General features: G+C 39.1%; 1 protein-coding gene across 2 annotated transcripts in view; it reads left to right on the top strand.

Annotated features, from left to right (window-relative positions):
• Positions 1-20828, top strand: part of LOC311279873 (uncharacterized protein) — a 38719-nt gene extending 17891 nt beyond the window's left edge. The window contains exons 8-19 of one of the 2 annotated variants that reach the window (XM_084391652.1): positions 4527-4664; positions 4778-4867; positions 4974-5096; positions 8330-8560; positions 11059-11196; positions 11389-11493; positions 12104-12198; positions 12848-13574; positions 13655-14101; positions 14732-16834; positions 17100-17190; positions 18896-20828. In XM_084391652.1, the coding sequence (XP_084247778.1) occupies positions 4527-4664; positions 4778-4867; positions 4974-5096; positions 8330-8560; positions 11059-11196; positions 11389-11493; positions 12104-12198; positions 12848-13574; positions 13655-14101; positions 14732-16834; positions 17100-17190; positions 18896-19515 (4908 nt within the window). In that variant the 3' untranslated portion in view covers positions 19516-20828. The remainder of the gene's footprint in view (positions 1-4526; positions 4665-4777; positions 4868-4973; positions 5097-8329; positions 8561-11058; positions 11197-11388; positions 11494-12103; positions 12199-12847; positions 13575-13654; positions 14102-14731; positions 16835-17099; positions 17191-18895) is intronic. The other variant, XM_084391653.1, reaches the window with a different exon arrangement.
• Positions 20829-21312: the final 484 nt, after the last annotated feature.

The raw sequence follows: 21312 nt of genomic DNA, 5'->3' as shown, positions 1-21312 counted from the left end.
ATACAATCAGTAAGAATCCAACTACTAACATGGCCAAGACCAAAGAGCTGTCCAAAGACACTAGAGACAAAATTGTACACCTCCACAAGGCTGGAAAGGGCTACGGGGAAATTGCCAAGCAGCTTGGTGAAAAAAGGTCCACTGTTGGAGCAATCATTAGAAAATGGAAGAAGCTAAACATGACTGTCAATCTCCCTCGGACTGGGGCTCCATGCAAGATCTCACCCCGTGGGGTCTCAATGATCCTAAGAAAGGTGAGAAATCAGCCCAGAACTACACGGGAGGAGCTGGTCAATGACCTGAAAAGAGCTGGGACCACCGTTTCCAAGGTTACTGTTGGTAATACACTAAGACGTCATGGTTTGAAATCATGCATGGCACGGAAGGTTCCCCTGCTTAAACCAGCACATGTCAAGGCCCGTCTTAAGTTTGCCAATGACCATTTGGATGATCCAGAGGAGTCATGGGAGAAAGTCATGTGGTCAGATGAGACCAAAATAGAACTTTTTGGTCATAATTCCACTAAACGTGTTTGGAGGAAGAAGAATGATGAGTACCATCCCAAGAACACCATCCCTACTGTGAAGCATGGAGGTGGTAGCATCATGCTTTGGGGGTGTTTTTCTGCACATGGGACAGGGCGACTGCACTGTATTAAGGAGAGGATGACCGGGGCCATGTATTGCGAGATTTTGGGGAACAACCTCCTTCCCTCAGTTAGAGCATTGAAGATGGGTCGAGGCTGGGTCTTCCAACATGACAATGACCTGAACCACACAGCCAGGATAACCAAGGAGTGGCTCTGTAAGAAGCATATCAAGGTTCTGGCGTGGCCTAGCCAGTCTCCAGACCTAAACCCAATAGAGAATCTTTGGAGGGAGCTCAAACTCTGTGTTTCTCAGCGACAGCCCAGAAACCTGACTGATCTAGAGAAGATCTGTGTGGAGGAGTGGGCCAAAATCCCTCCTGCAGTGTGTGCAAACCTGGTGAAAAACTACAGGAAACGTTTGACCTCTGTAATTGCAAACAAAGGCTACTGTACCAAATATTAACATTGATTTTTCTCAGGTGTTCAAATACTTATTTGCAGCTGTATCATACAAATAAATAGTTAAAAAATCATATATTGTGATTTCTGGAATTTATATTTTTTTAGATTATGTCTCTCACAGTGGACATGCACCTACGATGACAATTTCAGACCCCTCCATGATTTCTAAGTGGGAGAACTTGCAAAATAGCAGGGTGTTCAAATACTTATTTTCCTCACTGTATGTGCTCGTCGTAAAACACAAAAAGGCAAAAACATAGATTTTTCATGCAGTGGTCAGTTTTGAGATTTTGGGCTAGTTTACTCCTTCAATATGTGTTCTTTCAAGCTGCTATAAAGAAAACGTTGAAAATATACATTAAGATGTTTATTTTATTACATTTTGTTTACTTGCTGCAGTAAGTTTCTCCCGAATTTACCAAGAAGTTAGCATTCCAACGCGACACGCCGAGATCCGTCTGTTCACTGAAGTCTGTCATGACCGGTATCGTTGTAAAGCTCTGAGTCTCCTGCACAACGCTATTTAACCCAAATATGGGCATTTACTTTCTATCAGTAACCAATCGTGAATGGCCAAAGGGGGATTTAAAGCTAACAACGAAATCTCATTTAGAGCTATTTAAATCTTTAACTGCCCCGTTTCTCAAAATGAGTTTTTTGTCATTCTCCAGTACAAACATCTCAGCCTATGTAGCACCTGTGTACACCAAACTTTCTAGTTATACACTTAGCAGTATTCTGAAGATATTTTCAGAGGGATTTGTTAATAAATCATTCCTGGCCTGATTTATGTGACATTTTAATAAAAAAATATGGCAAAAATCAATTTTTTTTAAGGCTATGGACCGTATATTTTGCTTTCCTAGGTAATGAAAGAATATATCCTGAAATCCCTCTGAATTATTTTTTATCATCTTGTGTGTAAACAAAATGAAAAAAGAATTTTGCACCTGGCTTTATCATATGTTCAGATCTATCTACCGAAAATATATGCAAAATTGTGCATATTTAATGAGATAATGCCTAATTTGCATAATTAAACATACAAATTTCTAAAACTTGTAATACATTTTTTATATATACTTGTGTAAGTAATCAACTGAGGAAGTGTCATGGTGATATCTATTATTATTTTACCCTATTCACCTGTAGTGTCTCCTGAACCTGCAGCGCATCGCCGGCGGCCCCAGATTATTGTTTACATTCACTGCACGTTCAATCATCACACACTTACTTTATCTGGACAAACTGTGTATCAGAAAGATATAAGACTCCAGCTTCCATATTTGACCACTGTTTATCTGGTTGCAGTGACATTAATTTCTTAATTAATGTCAGGAGTGCAAAATAATCAATCGGTAACTGATGATATTTTGAATAGAATAAAAACATGCACTCATATTCAGTCACGTCTGCTGCGGTTTCTATGTTTATCTGTTCACGCAGCTGCACTGAACAGCGGCTGTTAGGGCTCTTAGTCCAAAAGTGCGCATATTTGGAGAAATATTGATTTATTGAAAAATATTTTGTCACACAGAATATAATTCTATTAATTTCCCACTGAGTTTTGCAACCTGAAGAGCTGAAAGAGCATTCAAAGCACGCTCTGTCTCTCCTGTTCCGGGTTTTGTGCGAGTTATAACTCAGTGAGCGCTCGTTCGGTCTAGAGTTGTCAATCATATTATGTGACCATAATTCCTGTCCTTCTGAATGACGATGTCCTGTAAATTTTACATTATAAGTAGATGTAGTGCTTAGCTTCTTCATGTTCGTCTTCTCACCGGAACATAGCAAAATAAATGCTGTTCTTTTGAACTTTCTATTCACAAAGAATCCTGGAAAAATTTATAACAGTTTCCACAAAATTATTAAGCAGTAAAAATTGTTTTAACATTTGTTAATGATAAAAAACATTTAAAAAACCCATCTTCCATTTATTCATTCTCCTCCGCTTTTCCGGAACTGGTTCGTGTGACAGCGGTCTGAGAACGGCCACCCACAAGCTTGACTTACTACCAAAAATAAAATAATAATTCATGCTAAATTAACACCAAATCAGCATATTAGAATGATTTCTGAAGGATCACGTGACACTGAAGACTGGAGTAATGATGCGGAAAATTCAACTTTGCGCCATTTCACCGTATGTATGAATAAATAAATGCATTGGACTTTTGTTTCTTCAAAAAACATTAAAAAAGCTTATACTATAAAGGAATTTTAAGGCCTATATGCTGTATATTCCAAACCTTTTGTCCAACAGGACAAGTATCATCCTGCACCTTTGTGCTAGACATGAATGATCCTAAATCATGCGGCTTGAGGACGTGTGTGTGATTTACTTTTCTAAATGGGTCAGGCTTACCATTTTAGCCTAGCAGAGAATGGGAAAAATGTGATGTAATGTATTTTTACTTTGAAGGAGAGACCCAAGACATATCTAGAAGCCACAGTATTAAAGAGACTTTGGTGTCAGCCTGGTTAACACCTAGAACACCCTACCCTGAATTTTGTAGGGCTGTAATCAACCAAAGAAAATCTTGGTCGACTGAAGTCCTGAAATTTTCGACTAAAAATCGACTAAAAATGACGTAAGGAATGAAAAACGTTAAATGAATTAGCTGCGCACTGTGCGCAGTACTTGGTAGCCTTGTTGTCTGCCTAAATGAATTATAAATAAACATAAAAAACTAGTAGGCTATTTGCATTATATTAAATCGTTTTTGACCTAATTATTTTGCACTGAAATGAGTCTGACACACGAGTCTGTCGGCTCTGACAGCATTGCATCACGTGCACCTGCGCAATATCATAGCCTATGATTTCCGAAAATAGTACTGTTGTCAACTAGTGATATCATCACAAGAACTTTTGAGGAATATGCAACATAATTTAGACAATTGTTTTTGTCATATGTATTCTAATAACTGACAGACACTATCATTTCAGCCGCTCTGTGCAGCCGCTCTGTGGAGCTCAGCTTCAGCTTCGTCAGCTCACCTAACTTTAAAAAAAAAATGCTGCCACACTGCCGATGTCTTTGTTGACATGGTAGAAGAGGACTGACTATGAATTAAACGCTCTCACAATTAAATAAATAATATTCAGCAAACCTTCTAGTAGCCTACTTTCTTCAATCTGTCGCTCTTCTCCAGTGGGTTGGGCTAATCCAAAAGAAGTGAAAACAAGGGGGGTGTTCTGAAGACAGACTGTTACCTGTGAAACAGGGGTGCTCTAAAGAAACACCCCCATTAGCAATTAGTGCTTTCCACCTGATGAAATGAACGCGGCAAAACTGATGAAATGAACGCGGCAAAAAATCGACCAATCAGAATTTTGGTCGAGCCAGAACGTATCGACCAAATAATCGACTAATCGACTCGGAGATTACAGCTCTAGAAGTTTGCACAGACAAGCACTACTTTTCTTCTGAAAACATAATATATTTATTATTATTATTATTATTTTATCACAGGGTGTGGTCATGAGCAAGAGCGAAGGAACCCTGACCATCATGACAGAGAAACATGATAACCTGACGGCTTCTGCGGCTGACCATTTATCAGATGATGAGTTGAATGTCATGGATGAAGTGGAGCTCACTGTTTTGACTGTGAGTAAAATTATTAAGCTCTCTTTTTTCACCAGTACAACTCTGTATCTTTGGCTTTGTTGTTGATTGATTGTATTCGAAGCTTCATAACATACAAATGCTGTGTGTTGAAGGTGAATGACACCAAGAAGGCCACCCGACTCAAAAAGCTGCCTGAGGGCTCTGTGACCTTTAATCAACAAGCAAAAGGCAATGAAGACAAGGTAGTTTAGACTTGTTCATTCATAGTTGTCCTGTTGTGGATAACTTTATAAATTTTTGTGCTCATTAAAACTTTCACTTTCTTCTAAATCACATCTCTATCTGCAGTGGAAGCCTGTGACCATGGAGGCTGGTTCTAAAGAGTCAGGCTCCTTCGATGTAAGCAGTGAGAAATACGAGGGGATGATTGCCAAAATCGCCCCAAAGAAAAACCCAACCCAAGAAAAGGAGGTAGGCTTTTCACAATCCCACAACCTGAACACAAGAAACTGAACAAGTATCTTGATATGTTTAAACTCGTTCTGGAGTATGAATTAGATAAGGAACAACGTAAGACTGTAATGTTATTTAATCACATTTTAAACGTTAAATCGCTAAAGCTCCATGAATAGGTGATAGATTTGTGTTTTTATTTGTAATGCAAGGTAGAAATTTGTACTGTAGCCCCACATTCACAAATAGATCTAGTTGTTGTTTGAGAATGTCTGATTGGAGTTAAATGCACACTAGGGCTGCACGATTTGGGGAAAATGTCATATTGCGAAAATAGAGGTCAATATTGCGATATGCGATATAATAAACAAATGGTTTCATGAGTCAACTTGCTTGGTTCTCAAGGAAAATAAATGCACACACACATTAGTGATAATCTGCCTGAAGAAAAAAGTTTTTTAGTCAAGAGCAGTGAGTTTTTCTCTGTTCCCTTTGTTCTTTGATTAACTTTAGCGACAGATATAATTAGTGGCTACTGTGTACTGTCCCTTTAAGACCAGCCGCTGCTGTCAGAGACGCGGATCTCACATGTGCCTCATTCTCTCACGAGTCATCACAACTCTTCACGTTCAAGACTATTATGTTATGAAGATACTCGACAAAAAGACATTTTGGCATAATTGTGTAATTAAGAACAACATAATTGTTCGTTCAAGCTCGAAAGAGAACTGTATTCTGGCATGCTGTTTTGCGCGCGCGCACGATATTAGCGCGAGTCTTTCTGTGTGTCACAGTCAGGACATTCACAGGCAGCGCGTTCATTTAGGCCGCGCTGTCTGTGCGATACTGGCGCGCGTCTATCTGTGGGTCGTGTGTGTGTGTAAGGAGGACATTCACTGACAGCGCGTTCTTATTTGTCTTATCGCGCATGAATGGTTTAAAAGCATTTGCATGAATAAGAACGGGATCATGTAACACTAGCCAAAGGATGCCAAAAATTAACAGATGCTGCGTTAATTGCGTTAACAGCGCTAATTTGTTTATTTAATATAAAATCGCAGCATTTTTGCGTCATATAATCGCGTAGGCTTGACATTGCGATACGATTAATCATGCAGCACTAATGCACACGATCATTGTCTTAAAAGTGCTTGGACAGGAGAGTTAGATATTAGAAATAAATACAATACATACAATAAATACTCATTGATGTGTTTATTCTTGATGTGAGTTTTTAATGAATTATAGTTAAATAGTTATTAAAACCATGTATATTTATATAATGTATATTTATTGTATCAATATGACATCAGTTAAACTACAAAGCTGTCACAGAGGTATGTATTACAAAATAAATGTACTATGGCTGCTGTCTATTTCTAAAGTAAGCTTCATGTGGGATAAATGTACAGTATGTGACAAAGTTGTTTCTGTGTTTAGAGTCGACTCCCCATCATTAGCTTACGGATTTATTCAAACATGCATATTGAAGAACAGGTTAGGTAAAAATACAATTTAGCAAAATGCTCCACTCTAGAGTTCATTTTTCTAGCTGACTAACGAGTTTATGGACATTTAATGGCTTTTCTGAGGTAAATGAAACATTACGTGCCATTGTTTACAAGCTATTTTATTGACTTCTTTCCGCTGTTGAAACAATGATTGAGCGATTACATCAGGGATGGAAATTAGCACCCGCCACCAGCCAAATGCGGGTGATTTTGTGTTGTGGCGGGTAAACTCGCTTCACCTACCGGCCACCGTGGCGGGTAAATAAAAATATACTGTTTCACACAGATGGCGGACACTTTTAGAGGACATAAGTGTACGCTGAAATAAAGTATTTCACCTCAGAAAAACGGACTTTCTTGTCCTGTCACGTCAGCCGTTATCCTGTTCTCGTAGCGAACACTCTTCAATTGCACGCGCAAATGCGGCCGCGCGCGCTGTGTATCGCCTCACTGTATATAAAAGTGCAAAATAAACTACGAGCATGCAACGCCGTTACGTTGTAAATTACACAAAATAAAAGTAATGCAGGGATGATTTTCATACTATTCACCAGGAGCAGTTTCTATGGTTCATTAACAGTTATTGTTAATATTGTGTATTCACCATGGCAACTGTCGTTTCCATATTAACCCCAAAATGCCACTTTATTTTTCTTTGTGTTATTTTTTATATTTTTAAATGACTCTAGTGGCTCATACCAACATTGTATTAACAAAAACTAGTTTGGGACTGCTATTTAATAGCTTTAGCATAGGCCTAATGTTTATTTATTAGTACTAGTCTTTACTATTAGTCATATTCTTACAATTTATGTTAAGTAAACGGGGACAGTACTTGTGTGTGTGGAAATAGCCGGTTTCAATAAAACTACTTGTGACGTCATATTTGGCTTTGACTTTGACTGAACATTTGCTCTCACTTTGCGGAAAAAATATTGGGATATATATCGTATATCGATATTCAGCCTAAATAATCGGGATATGACTTTTGGTCCATATCGCCCAGCCCTAGTTTCATTGTTGGGACTAAAAACCTAAAACTGGAAGCCATAAAAAACCACGAATCATTCAAATGCCACATCCAGGTAAAAAAGAGAAATATATATAAGAGAGAAAGAGAAAATGTCAGTATTTCATTGAGACTTGAGATTAAATAAACTGCTTAAGTATTGTAGATCTTGTAGTATTAATTTTCACATGCAGTTACACATTGTCGGTTAAAAACAAGAAAGTGGCTGGTAAAAACATTGAGTGGCTGGTAGATTTTGAAATCCACCAGCCACAGTGGCCGGTGGACAAAAAAGTTAATTTCCATCCCTGGATTACATGAGACATACGGATTTTTTACATGAGACATACGGATCTTTCAACAATACCTTCTGTTGTTCATTCATATTTATTTCCTGCTATAACGAGTAGTAAAGCGCTGGTGCTTCGCTTGGCAGCGATCTGTTGAGCCACATTAAAGAGTGCCAGAATGGTGTTTATTGTTTGAAATTGACAGAATTTGGAAGCTGAGAAATGCATGTAAAAAAAAACATGCTGTTTGTCACCCTAGTGAGAACATAAGAGGGTTTTTTGGAAAGTCCCCTTGTGCTCTGCAGGTTGCATTGAAAAGATGCATGGATCATAATTATTTATAGAACAAGTGTTGAAGGGTTTTAATGTCATCTTTTATTATTATTATTATTTTTTTTTTATAGCCGTTGTGTTCCAATTATTTCTTTTCTTTCTTTTTAGCAGATGGACAAGCAAGAGCCCACTTTGGGTCTTCTGGTCACCAGAGTGGAGGGCACTGAGAAACGGTTATCTTTTAGATCCGGTGACGTGATCACAAAGGCCACCATGATGATCGGTGACAAGGTCCAGTTCAACATTTCCACCAACAGCTTAACCAAGGAGGAGTGGGCTACCAATGTAGAGATCCTGCCAGAAACTTTCCAGACAGACTCTGAAGAGCAGCGAAAGATAGTGAGTGTTTTTCTGTTGTTTTCATGGTGATTTGGCCCGCTCACGTAAGATGTTGAGTCTATACAATATTGAAGTAGACACAAGAGTTGATTCGCAGCTGCACCATATCTTGGTCTTAGGTTAGCATGGTGCATCTAGCTGTCAAAGATGAAAGTTGCACCATTGGTCATAATAATAGGACATTATAGTTATAGGCAAAGAAATGTCAGTGATTGATAGCAAACAAGAATGTAGGGAATGCACCAAAATTAAGATCATAAAAGCTTTAACTACAAAAGATATAATTATTTTTTAAGTGGTTCTCAAACTTTTTGACTTGAAAGCCCCACATTGTCCAACATGATATTCAAAGGCTTCCCAATATTAGGTCATATATTTCTGCTGACCTCCTGTAAGTTTGCTGATGCCCCCTGGTTAAGAACCACTGCATTATAGTAAAGCCCAAAGTACACTTCGGTTTTTATGCGTGCGCTAGGGTGTGCATACACTGTTCCTTCTGTGCACAGCCTGAATTATTTTTTTTTTTTGTGCTAATTAGTATGTCCACAAGGTGGCAACACTGGTCCGGGCTGTTGTTTCATGAACGAAAAAAAAAAAAACGTCTAAGATGGAATAACAACAAAGTACAGAGCCTCGTACATGACATACGGACAAATTAATTGAGAATTCATTCCCATGATTCATTAATTCGTTCACTTGTTTTGTTTTAGTTAAATCGTGTTCTTGTTGAACTAATTTGTTCCCTCAGTTTTAATTTAATTAAAACAAGGGAATAAATTATTACAACATAACCATAGTTTAGTAAAGCGATGGCACAAATTATATTATAAGCATGATTTACCTAACGAGGGAAAGAATTAGTAAAATATGCTGACATATTAGTAAGTCGTAGGAGCGAATTCTTAATCCATGTCCACGATATAATTTTTTTCCCCCACATGTCATTTGCGTAGCCTGACTACGTCAGACTTCGTACTTCCGCTCAATTTCATTTCGCTTCTGTACTCAGTCTGAGACTGCGTCATAGCTTTCCGTTTTCCTCCGGCCTGAAAACAGCCGGCCAATCAACGAACAGAGGGCGGGCTGAGAGCCGTGACGTAGGCGCTGATTGTACCGTGGATGCGTAGATTTACTTCACATAATCTGCAAAAGTCGTTCACAGCCATGTTCACTCCGGTATTTCGCTCGATGGTTTTGTTTTCGCATCATACATGTGTTTACAGTGGAAGTTAGATGCGGCTGAGCATGCGCATAACACATGCCATAACCAAACGTTATGTGATTGGCTTACGGGTAACCAATGATTTTAAGCTTCAGACTAGCGCCCCCAGGCGGTAAAGAAAACGTTTTTCTATTACGGAGCTCCAGACTCTCTCTACGAAGCAAAGCGAAGTAGCAGAGTCTGGTATTACCAGGCTATCATTTGCGGGGCTCCGTAAAAAAAGTACTCAAGACTGCAACAATAGACGCCCGCCTTAACGAGTGCTTGGTATGGCTTGGCTATTACGAAGATACCAGTCTCAATGTGAACATGGTTAATAATAATTAGTTATATGTATATAGCGCTGTTCTCACACACAAAGCACTTTTCAGAGAGAGGGAATCTGAGTTATAATACACAGACTGATGAAGCTAATGGTTATTAGGACATCGTTGATTATAGAGGTCCATAGGAGAATTTGACCTGGGATACACGTCCTCTACCCACCTCAAAAAACACCCTGGGATTTTTTTTTAATGATTGCAGTCTTTGTTTGCTTTAACATCTCAGATATATTAGAGTACGTTTACACGACAACGATATGCTTAAAACGGAGACGTTTTCCGTGGACATCAGTGTGTTTTTACAATGTTTTAATATGAGCAGTGTCATGTCACCTTTATTTCTATAGCGTTTTATCCAATACAGATTGTTTCAAAGCAGCTTTACAGTGATAACAGGAAAGTCATTCAGTGATGCAAAGAGTTCATTTTGTCTGTTCAGCAGCTCTAAAAGAAATCAGTGATGTCATCGTCCAGCTCATTTCAGTTCTCATCCAATAGAGTGTCGGTACAGGCAGATCAATAATATTAGTTTATTAAATGTCCCCAACTAAGCTAGCCAGAGGCGACAGTGGGAAAGAACCCAAACTCCATCAGGTCACAGAATGTAAACATGAGCTCTTTTTCAGGAAAAATGCCATCATCAGCTGGCATTTACACTACGTCCAATGAAACCTGGATCATTTATTGTGCACGTTACTCATCTCTCCATGTCATCTGTGAAAGTAATGATTATTGTTCATATTTTTGACGAAAATTTAGGCCCATTTTCTTTTTCACCAGAAAACCAAAAATGGCAGGTTTATGGCATTTTTGTTTTTTGATTTTGGTGCATCCCTACATTTTAGCATTTGCAGAAGATCCAGAACCAGTGAGGAACAGGTGCTGTGTTTTGCCAGTGCTAATCTTTAAAATATGATCTTTATTTTTGCTTATGCCGTGCTTCCATCTAATAGGGGCTTGTTGTCAAGCTGGATGATAAATTTGGGTTCATCAAGACACAACAGGACCCGCAGCTATTTTTTGACATAAATGAGGTTATGGAGGACACCAAACTCACTTTGGCTGAGAAGGTTGAATTTACGTTAGTACCGGTAAGTTCTCAGCCGATGAAACATCACGATCTCTGTTGCATTACATTATTACCGTGTTACTACAGAATCACATTTTGTTCAATAACCCTTTGTAACTGCTAAGTTCTGGCTTTTGCTGGAAAAGTAAAGGATATATTTTGGATACTGATCTGTCAATCCAGCTTTTTGATGTAATTACTATACTATTTGAAGAATGAAGCAGCTGAAGGGGGAAGTCACGCTGTTAGAATCAGAAGGCTGAATGAAAGTGTCTTCACATCGGCACCAAAATTAGAGGCCTTTGGGGTAAAAGAGAAGGTGCAGTACATCATTTTTTTTGTTGCAAGATTTATATATTAGGGCTTGCACGACTACTCGATTTACTAGTCATCCAAAAAATTTGATAGTGGGTCAATACCTAATGAATCCCAATACACTGTGCAGCATCAGTGGACAAATACATATCCCTCTTGCTTAGTTTCTGTTAGCCTCTGTGTAACATTTGATTAACTTCAGTGTAGTTTGCAAGAATTTGGGCTTTTAAATGAACAAAGACCATCTCATATGTTTGGTTCTGTGGTGCTTTATGAATAATCAGGGTTCAGTGTTTTCATATTTTGCTTGATTCTGAATATATCTGTCCGTGACAGGTTACTATACCACATGAATGATGTGCAACAACACTGGGACAAAGTTTGAGGAAAGGGGAATGTTCCTCTTGCTGTCACCATGTGTGAAATAAGCTAAACTCAAGTGATTAGATCCACTATTAGTTGGCAAAGATCCCTATGCATGCTACTTGTATCATAACTAATCGACTAGTCAGTGCAACCCCTAGTCTATACAATAGTTTATCAGTTAAGTAATTTTACGTGGTTTAGTTGATCCCTAAATGTGAGTTCTACCGCATTTGCTTGGCTGCCTGCAGAAGAAAATGACCATCAAATTGCTGAAGGATCCAAAAGAATATATCAAGGAAGAGGTCAAAACAGAGGACAAAAGCAGTGAATCAATGGATGTAGAGTAAGTAAATCATGAGTAAGTAGGTCAGTTTAGCCCATTAGTGTGTAGATGTTCTGAAGTAGTACTTCATTGGAACGTAATGACATTAACCGTAAGTCTGACAGTAAAACAATAAATCTCCTTTTTGTCATAGATGGGTGGAAGTGAAATGTTTGGTCACAATGCAAAAAATGTGCTCCAAAAAAGAGGTCTTTTATCTTCATTCGTTTGCTTTCTTGAATACAAAATACGGCATGTCTAACAGAAAATAATTAATTTGTTGTAAAAAAAAATAGCTAAAATTGAATGTGTTGTCAAGCGCATGGAACGGACATCAAATGTGATCATATAGATATTTCACATAATGATAATAATAGTTACTTGTGTATATGTAGTTTACATCATAGTGAGTCTTTCCAATGAAAAATGTTGTTTTAAACATTTGATTCAAAGGCTTGTCGTTGCAAAAAATCATACTTGTGTATTGTAATTTATTATTGTGTATAGTAATAATTAAAATTAATTTTGCTACTTATTCATATAGTATGTATATTTAAGGTTTTCCATTGTAGATCTTCCACTTTTCACAGTTGTTTTATTTATTTTTTTAAACGTTGTAACATTTAATACATTTTAATGCGATGTGTGTTGACAATTTCTTGATCTTTAGCAAGCCAAACAAGGGAAAAGACAAGGCTCCACCATCTCTGTCATCTGTAAAAGATCTGAAGAAGGAAAATGAAATTAAACAAGAGAGAACCACAGCTAAAGTTGATAGAGCGCGGAGCAGAAGCAGGGAAAATAGTCGACGTAGGTATAGTCGAAGCAGGAGCAGAAGCAGAGAAGGTGGCAGACGCAGATATAGTCGCAGCAGAAGCCGGAGCCGAGACCGAAGCAGGAACTACTACAACAGATACCGAAGTTCCAGCCATGAAAGGAGGGACAGTCGATACAGACACAAACGCAGTCGTAGCAAAGAGCGCCGACGGAGTTGCAGTCGCAGCAGAAGCAGAGAAAGAGAAAGAGGCACCCAAAGTTCCAGGAAGAGAAGCCGCAGCCCAGCCGACAGATACGATCGCTATGCAAAACAAAGCAGTAGTAAAGATTCAAGCAACAAAAACAGAGCTAAAAGCCCTAATAATGTAGATGATGAATTATTGCAAAAAAAGAGAGAGCTAATGGAACTCAACGAAATGATTGCACGTAAGAAAGCTATTGTTGCTATGGAGCAAAATGCAAAAAAAATTGAACCTGAGCTTGAGATAGATGGAAAAACTGGAGTTACAACATTTGATTATCAACATGTGCATCGTGAAAACGTGTGGATGCCTGACCTAAAACCAGTGAAGTCCATCTTGAAGAAACAGTCTGAACCTCAGCCTGATCATCAATCTCAGGTTTGTTTTTACTTGGGCTCCTGGCTTTCGTTTTGTATCTTATTTTCTATTGCATATCTCACTGTCTCTTATTCTTTAAGGCTTCTGCAAGCAAGGAAACTACTGCTCCATTTTTAAAGAGTGAGAGTCAAGAGATGCAAATGGGATACCATCAACAGACTAGTGCTTTTAGCTCAAATACACCTGGCTGCTCTACATTTGAAAGTAATTCTGAGAGGACTTTGACCAGTGCGTGGCCTGAGAAGATATCTTTACCTCAGGTTGAGGATCCAGAACTGGTGAGAAAAAAGAAGCAATTGGATGAACTCAGTGAGTCAATAGCACGCAAAAGAGCGATATATGCCTTGGAACAGAAGGTCAAGGTTGGTCGGGAAGTGCCTGAAATGGAAGCAGAATATGAGTTTGAATCACACACAGATGACACATTTGTAATGTCTAAAGGGAACTTGTGGAGCTCTGAAATGAAACCTGATGTTCAACCGAAAAAGTCAATTTTGAAGAAACGCTCGGAGATTCTCAGCTCTCAGGTTTGTTCATTGTAAAGGATATAAAGATTAGCACTCCTTGGTGGAAAAACCAGCTTACGATGGTGAAGGTTTTTTAAAACATGTTAGCTGAGTATTTACTGGTTGTTTGCCAGGTTATGCGCCCCACCAGCTATGGTGGTCTATCGGGTCTGATTTTGGCCAAGATGGTATTCTACGTTGTGACCATTTTACAGTCCCATCTAATTGATCATAAAATGACTGGTTTTGACCATCTAGAAACCATATCAAACCAACTACCATCTGAAGCTGGTTTTATTAAAAAAAAAATGTATGAAGCTGCTATGAAAAATAGTTATGAAGCGCTTTTCCACCATCTGGCTGAACAGTTCTGAGCATGATGAGTTGGGTACCAGCAGCATTTCCACACGTTGAACCAACTGCACTCTTTACAGGAAAACAATGTTGGTGGAAAAGCGTTAGTGATGTGCAAAACCACGACACCACAATGGAAACTGGTGTGATTCATCAACAGTAACCCTTTGGCTCAATGGTGGAAAAGCGCTATTGGAAGCCAAAATGAGCACAATGTTTTAAGGAAAAGCTACCTGTCATTACAGTGTAATTTGTGAAACAATTATTATTATCATTTTTTTATTTGTATCTTTGCAGAGTGATGCAACCTCAGTTGATGAATATGGCCAGCCATGTCAGGATGATTCTACTTTTAGAAAGATACGCTCTCAGACGACAGCAGCTTCGCCATTCAACAGGCCCTCAAATCCACAGCCCATTCGTCCTGGTACTTTTGGCTTTTTCAAGCAGATCATAAACGAGTCTTCAGCAGCCACACAAGTCAGTGAATCGCCTCCTTTTAACAAGCTAGCAATCCCACAGCCACTCACGCAAGCCTCCAGTTCAAGGTCTTTGCATGACCAGAAATCTTCCAACGTGTCCAAAGGTAACAATTCTCATGATGACCAACAGAGGGCAACATCTCACCAGCCTCCTGACCATCCTCATAGCAGTAACCCTTCAACAAGTCAGACTTCACCATCAGGTCAAAAGCGCAATCTTACAACTCAAATGGAACGCTTCCTTAGTGCTCTCAACAAGGCTGACACCAGTGTTGTTAACTCATTGTTTCAAGAGGCAAGAAAGGATCTGGCTTCAATGAATACACAGAAACCCCCTCAACCACATTTAGATAGAAACATACCCTTCATGGATGAGATATATGATCCTTTTAAGGAAGATGAAGACAGCGATCAGCCTTCCGTTATGGGTAAACATTCTGGCCAAGAACGAGGTAAAAACCCTATGAAGATTGAAACCCGTTTGAATGACCCTAGGAAAGATGACCTTTTGCCTCATGAAAGAGCTGTTCAGGATGGTAGTGGCTTTTCTCAACTTGTTGGAATGAAGTATGGTGTAGATCCTACTGCAAAAGCAGAAAAGAAAAGTCCATATGAGCATCCGATGGTTTCAGAAAATTGGAGCATGCATAAAGATCCAAATCAGTTTTCTGAGCAATGGAATCAGTATGAAGAGGGTCCTGATCCGTATGCAACACAGCACGAACATTACACTGATGATCACAGTCGGTATAGGGAGCGTAGTCAGTCTGTTGAATACCAGAAAGTCAATCAAAATGTCCTGCTTTCTTGCGTAGAGGACAGAGAGGCGCCTGATAGTAATTTTGACAAAAGCTTAGCTCGTCAGCAGTCCGAAGAAAGCAATGAAGATAAAGACAGAAAGTCAGAGAACTTTGAAAAAATTCAGAGTCTTCTGCAGACAATAGGACTTCATCTAGACACAGCAGAGGTTAGCAAATTAGCAGACAGGACACAAGAGCGGTTGTATGGCAAAATGAGAAAACCTTACAGTGCTGGATCTCACTCCTTTGATCAAAAAAGGGAGCGTTCAGTGAGCCAATCTGAGCAAAGGGGTAGTAGTAGTAGGGCAGATTCCTCAGACTCTGAAGGTGTCCGATCTGTTTCCCCAGCTCAGTCCTCGAACCGTAAGGTTTACATGAGCTATAAGGACACTGTAAAATACAAAGACAAGCACAAAGGGGAAGATGTAGACCTAACTAGCATTAAGAGAACCGTAGTTAATTTGAAACCAACAACAGACGAGCAAGAACCTTGCGAAGCTTCATCTGAGCAGTCCGCGGTTTCTCAAGTTTCGTTCCAACCAGTGACCGGTTTAACCACCGTTCAACCTGATAGTTCCCAGTATGCCCAAAATCCCAATGTTCCCACCTATTCCGCTTCCCAGTATTCCCAATACCAAAGCAGTGACCAACAGTTTTGGGGTGTGGCTCCTGGTATGTACCCTTATGCCACTGTGCCTCCATCCCCTAATTTAGGTTATGCTAGTGGTCTCCAATCAATGTCTCCACATATGATGGCTTCTTATAGTCCGTATACTGCACAAATGGCCAATCCATATTGTGTGCCGCCTACACACTCCATGCCGTATCCTTATGGTCCTCCACCTACTCACAACCCTCTCCACCTCTCCTCAATGGACACTTCATACAATAACCAAGCGGCTATTCAAATCCCAACAAAGCCTGTTAGGTGCCTCAAAACAATAAAAACAGTCCCAACAATCCAAACCGTTCCAACCGTTAAAGCAGGGCCTGCCAGCGCACTTGTTAACATACAGCCTACAGAAGACAATCAAGCAAAGAGTACATCGGAGGAAGCCAAGAATAAACAAGTTGCTACCATAACAGAAGACGACATCAAGGCTAAGCAGAAGAAACGGGTATGACATCTTTCCTCAAACTTCTCACATGTGGAATCCTCTGTTGGGTGATCCATAATATACATGTTATACTTAATTTTATACTCATGTCATACTTTGTAATTCTGTGATATGGCAAATATTGGAAGCTATTTAAGGACAATGTTGCATTGAGCTAATTGTCTTCAGCTTGTAACATTCGGAACCTGTGATAAATCTACTGATTGTTTTAGCACAATTTTGTCAGTGAGAGTGTTTTGTTCTTATATAATTGTACTCTGGGCAGCTTGAACAGTTTAACCAGAGAATGAAGCTGAAGAAAGAGCAGCAAATGGAAGCCCAGCGAGCACGTGGACAAAATCGGAATTCGGCTACAGGTATTAGTATTTCCAGAGTCTTTAGGTTCAGGCATTTATTGACTACTTTATTTATTGAGCTTCAGATGTAATTACCTGCATAGTCTTTTTTATATTATTATTATTATTATTCTTTTGTCTTGCAAGAACCTTAGTCATCCAGACCAGTACTTTCTTTCCCAAGAAAGATCTATTCAGGTAGTTCTTAGGTCATAACGGGGACAATATGAGATCATGGTGTAGCTTACTTAGTCCTGACCTAGTCCTTTGTCATGAGATCAGGAAACATTATTTTGCAGTGTGGAGATCATGGATCATGGAATGTATCAAAAGGGGGGGGGGATGCAAATAGATGAACTGTATCATCAAAAGTCAGGGGTTAGCGGAGTTGTTAGTGTCTCTGCTTAGTCTTAATCATAAAGTGGATGATGTCTCTTTATTATCATTCACACTATATAATGGCTTGAAGCATTTTGGACAAAACATAGGCACTGATTGGTGGTTCTTAAATCAGCACGGGCTAAATGAACCAATGACGTTTTACTTAATATTGATATTTGTTGACATACCTTTTAATATTACAAATACTGCTAATTTGAGTATGTTTAATGTCAGATATATTAGATGCTTTATTTGTGATATAAACATTTATTTAAAAGCCAAATTTGTACCAAACTTCAAAATTAACCCGGGCTGCTTCCACGATCCATGGTGGAGATTAATGGGTTATTTATTTAATAGCCGACCTTGAAATTAGAATATTGATTAAATTGTGAAAACAATGGTAATAGTTTTTTAAATGGTGATTTTATGTTTTAAAGTATTCGATTTTTTCAGACAGCAAGCTGGAAACACTGTCTACACTGGATGTGCGCATTAGAAGTAGATTGTTTGCAATATATTCAGTGGCGCTGTCTACACCGGAAGTCTCCGTTACAGCATGTTGGGATGCACTTTCTGTTGACAGTTTATCGGAAGTTTCTCTTCTTTTTTTCACTTTTTAGATCCGTTTCTTACACTATTTTTCATGATATTTAAAATCATAAAATAATGTCTAAAATCCTTTGCAGCGCATTTACCATTGCCCTGAGAATTTTTGCCAGCGAAATCCAGTAATTTCTATAGGAATACACATGATCAGGTCAGGGTGAAATATTTCACAAAGTGTTCAGTTGGTCACGTAAATTCGCCACATTGACCAACAGAAAGCTTCTTGGGTTTTGAAGTGATTTCTGCGTGAGCTGTGAATTTGCAACCGCACCTTTACTTCAAAGTTGTGGTTTGGTGATTTATTTCCATATGGAAATGCAATTGTATCAAAAGTAGCATAAATGCTAAATAGCTCATGCTAAGTCACTTTTTACATCACTGGATTTTTGTTCAAAATAAATTAAGATTTACCCATGATTTAGGGCGTAGTTGGGACATTAGCTTCAATGCTTCTAGTACCGACTCAACGCCAGTCGCGTCCAGTGTAGACGCGTGTTCTTGCAGTAGATGCAGATCAGATGGTAGATGAGATAAATTGTTCCTTAAAACTCATTTTCCCAAACTAGATGGAGATTAGATAGGATCAGGAACAGGTCTTCTGTTATAAATATCACTTGGGAGGTCTTGATATGATGTTAGATTATGGACCACCATTTTTTTTTTAAAACAAAAGAAATGTTCACTTGGTCAAGCCTGTTGAGGTTAATGTACACCCTATATTGTAACATATTTACAGGTAAAAGTACCCCCAGTGAGATAAAGAATGTGTGGATATGTGGCCACTCTCTTGTGTTTTGGGCTGAGAAGAGGGCCACTTCCCCAGAGTTTGGAGTGCAGTTGGGCATGCACCCGAACTGTGTGCGCGTTTACTGGAAGGGCATGCAGGGCATGACGTGGCAACAGCTTGTACCTTTGCTGCTCCAGCTCAAAGACAACTGGCCCAAACCCGATGTGCTTATAATCCACTTGGGTGGAAATGACATTACCACAACTGCTCCAGAAGCCTTTATTTCGACTGTGAAGAAAGATATGACCTCACTGAAGAGCATATTCCCCCAATGCCTCCTGGTGTGGTCCAGCATCCTTTCACGACAGTCCTGGAGGGGTACAGAAGATAGCAAAGAAATGGACATCATTCGCATGGCCATCAATGACAGCGTACAAGAAATGATGCCGGGACTGAGTGGCACTGCTTTGAGCCATAGCAACATACAGCCCTATTTGGGACACTACAGACCAGATGGGGTTCACCTCTCTGGGAAGGGCATTGATATCTTCAATCTCAACCTTCAGGCTTTTCTGGAGAAATGGGAGCGTGAGACGAATAAGACAGAGACATCTGACCCGTCAGTTTGAGATGATGAAATTCCTGAAACGGTCATTTGTTTTGTTCAACTTGTACAGTGCCATGTCTGTTGTTGTTGTTGTTTTGTTTTTTGTCACTTCAAAATTTATTGTTATACAGCTTATGTAGAATGAAAGCATTTCTTTTCTATACATGCATATTACAAAAATATTTTGAAAGAATGTTAGACTTGAGTTTTTACTTGTTCTGTTTTATACATTTAGTTTAATGACGAATAAAGACAAGACAATTTAATCACCTAACCTTACTGTTGTCTTTTGATTAGAAATAAACTTTGCTTTGTATCATACACATGGGTTTTAAAATATACAGAAATGTATCTATAACTCCCCTTGAATTATTTATTTTATTTTAGTAAATTTAGCCGTCAGGAAGCAGAAATGCGTTCCACAAATCAGCTCGAGGAAATGATATTAAAAGAAAGTATTCGAATGCAATCTGGGTCTGTTAGAAAAGTAGCCTCTTAATTATGCCAATGATTTCTAATGCTTTCGATCAGTGAAATCAAAACGGTATTGTGTACCACCGGGGGTAGTTTTTAATTTTGTGCTAAAAACTGTACCAGTGATTGGTTTCGCTCATTGTTGAGCTTCTATTATTTGCGTTCCACCATAAAGATTGTAAATACCTTAATGCTTGGTTCAGATTACACGATTTTAGCCCGATTTTGGCACGATCCGTTTGACGTAGGGTGTCGTGGGGATTCGCAAACGACAACGGGCGTCGGGACGTAAGATTCGATCGTTTCATCTCGTATAGTGTGTCATAGTGGGCGACAACCTACGCGACGTCTGCGATGCTTCGACATCACAACAAAAAGACTAGCATGTTTAATTTTTTTAACGGTCCTCCACGACGACGACGGCGCGTGAGTGAGTGAGAGTGTGTGTTCGCGAGTGAGTGTGTGAGTGAGAGAGAGAGCGTGTGTGTGAGAGAGAGAGAGAGAGTGCGTGTATGTGAGTGAGCGTGTGTGTGTGTGTGTGTGTGTGTGAGAGAGTGAGTGCATGTGTGAGTGTGTGTAGGCTATGTGAGTGAGCGTGTGTAGCCTATATGTGCGAGTGAATGAGTGTGTGAGACGGCTCGCGATGACTGGTCGGAAAACAACGTGTAGTCTGACATGTTTGTTGTCCACGACATGACAAGATTTTTAGGAGTCAAAATCGTGTAATCTGACACAGTGACTATCATAAGAGACAAAAAAATCGTGTAATCTGAACCAGGCATAAACGATAAATCATACTTTATTGGAGAAACTATCCAGAGTCTGCTGAGTCATGGAAACAAAGCGACTTGAGCAGAAAAATGCGAGAAAAAAAAAAATCTTAAATTTGATTGGTTAAACTCATCTCGGAAGATCATTTCCTATCATTAATCATTAAATGTCTATAGACAGCTTAATCATAAGAGCGGTAGTTATAGCATTGTTCCATTTATTTCTATGGCTGTTGTTACTTTATTTCAACATTTAAGAGTTCAGTACAAGCATGTAACTATTAAGAGCACGAAATAGGAATTGAGCAAAATAACAAAATGATCATAAGATTTCCCATCTCCCATAAACCCAAAAACACGTTCACCAAGAGAAAATTTGACATTTTTGTCCATCACAAACTGTAGATGATCCACACACATCAAGACCTTTACTCCACTAGACTAGAGAGAGAAGTTCACACAGGACAGTGCCTGCTTATTTTCTCTTGATGTTATAGGTCAAATCTTAGTTTGTAGTTAGGGCCTGGTTTCACAGGGCTTAGATTAAGTCAGGATTAGGTCAGTTCGGTTAGGAC

This window comes from Rutilus rutilus (assembly GCF_951802725.1).
Source record: "Rutilus rutilus genome assembly, chromosome: 20".
Lineage (NCBI taxonomy): Eukaryota > Metazoa > Chordata > Actinopteri > Cypriniformes > Leuciscidae > Rutilus > Rutilus rutilus.
Note: the sequence above shows the minus strand (reverse complement) of the source record. Positions and strands in the feature narration are given on the sequence as shown.